At 60.9% G+C, this 1389-nt stretch overlaps 1 protein-coding gene across 1 annotated transcript; it reads left to right on the forward strand.

The window, feature by feature from the left end:
• Positions 1–32: 32 nt before the first annotated feature.
• L226DRAFT_617903 (uncharacterized protein) lies at positions 33–1389 on the forward strand. The gene is made up of 4 exons (XM_067687105.1): positions 33–93; positions 153–581; positions 633–1058; positions 1115–1389. The coding sequence occupies exons 2-3, from the start codon at positions 467–469 to the stop codon at positions 992–994; spliced, it is 477 nt and encodes a 158-aa protein (XP_067528168.1). The 5' UTR covers positions 33–93; positions 153–466; the 3' UTR covers positions 995–1058; positions 1115–1389.

Here is a 1389-nt window from a genome sequence, read left to right on the forward strand (position 1 = left end):
ATCACCTAGCCTCGTCGCACCCAACGGCGACGACTATGCATCTGCAACAACACGAGCCGCCATACTTGACCAGCACGACCTGACGCACTCATGGTATGTCACCACCCACTCTTGTTCACGTCGAGTTGCCCGTTGCTCACGGCCGACGGCAGCGTCGAGGTCGCGGTACGTTCACGGTGCGAAACATGTAGCACTGTGGCGTGCCATCCCGGTCACCAGCGGCCATAAGCGTGTTCGCCCCGGCGGTCTATCGCGACCGTCACCAGTGGCTGGAGCATGCGATTGAGCCCAGGCGTCGGTGCCTCGCTTCAGCTTCGCCTTCACTGCCTCCCGGCGTCGGCGTCGCTGTGTCAGACGGGGTGCACCGGGACGGATGGCTGCCCTCTTCTCCGAGGGTGGTCTCCGCACGGACGCCATAACCTGGAACGTGCCACGAAAGCGGCACGGGTAGGCGACGTACGCGCCGATGAGCACTCACCCGACTCCTCTGCGAGGTCTGCTGCACGCGGGCTGCGATCGCATGTGTCGCAAGGGTAGGGCCTCGGTGTCGCGTCGTCAGCGGGGGGACTGGAATTCTCACAGTAAGTACTGCTTGCTCGGCTTCGCTCTGTGGTCGTGACTAACCGTCTAAGCTGAACAGATATCTCTCCCTTGCGCGGCCATCCCGTCGTCCACGTCGTGCATATCGAGCAGTGGCTGGGGTGGACCGTGGCGAACCGGAAGGCTGACTCGATGCTCACTCTGGGGACAAATCGGCCGCCCAACCACTATGGCCCTGTCGCGTCGTCCCCGCCACAACCACCTCCATTGCGGGGAGACGTGCGTTCCTATCTTATTATGTCTATGCTCACCCCCGCTATTCCCAGATACCCGCCAATGCCCGCACCCGGTCGCAGAGAGCGTTCAACATGCCACGAAGCTCAACCACGACGCTCTGCAAGTCTCTGCCCGGCGCTGCGAGGTGTGCGCACTACCACTGTATGCCCCCGTGTGACAAGATATGCCGATACCCTCAACAGCGACGCCGCCAAACGCGAGGCGTCGCGATAATACCCAAGGTACGTTCTGCTTGTCTCTCCAGCCCGTCGCTGCCGAAGCTAACGTGCTCTCGTAGTGTGCCTCAAGCCGTGTGCTGTGTGATGTGTGCCGCGTGCTTCGTGTGCTTCAATAACTTATCCGGTAACTTATTCAATATTTATCCGCCTTTCGGAGGTGACCCCTTCTTCAAGACCACCTCCGATTCAAGACGGGTGCTAAGCACGCTAGGACCGGTGGGGATTTCTCAGTGCAAGCGAGACCCCACTCAAGAACGGCCTGATGCCGGCCGGGATTTCTAAGTGCAAGCGAATCCTGGCTCAAGAACGGCCCCGAGGTACGGTCTTCCTCCGC

This window comes from Lentinus tigrinus (assembly GCF_003813185.1).
Source record: "Lentinus tigrinus ALCF2SS1-7 unplaced genomic scaffold L226scaffold_190, whole genome shotgun sequence".
NCBI classification, from domain to species: Eukaryota; Fungi; Basidiomycota; class Agaricomycetes; order Polyporales; family Polyporaceae; genus Lentinus; species Lentinus tigrinus.

Excerpts from the sequence above, each read along its gene's own strand:
- L226DRAFT_617903 (XM_067687105.1), top strand. The coding sequence starts at position 467 with ATGAGCACTCACCCGACTCCTCTGCGAGGTCTGCTGCACGCGGGCTGC. Across the intron at positions 582-632 it reads GGGGGACTGGAATTCTCACA|CTGAACAGATATCTCTCCCT; the intron begins GTAAGTACTGCT and ends TAACCGTCTAAG.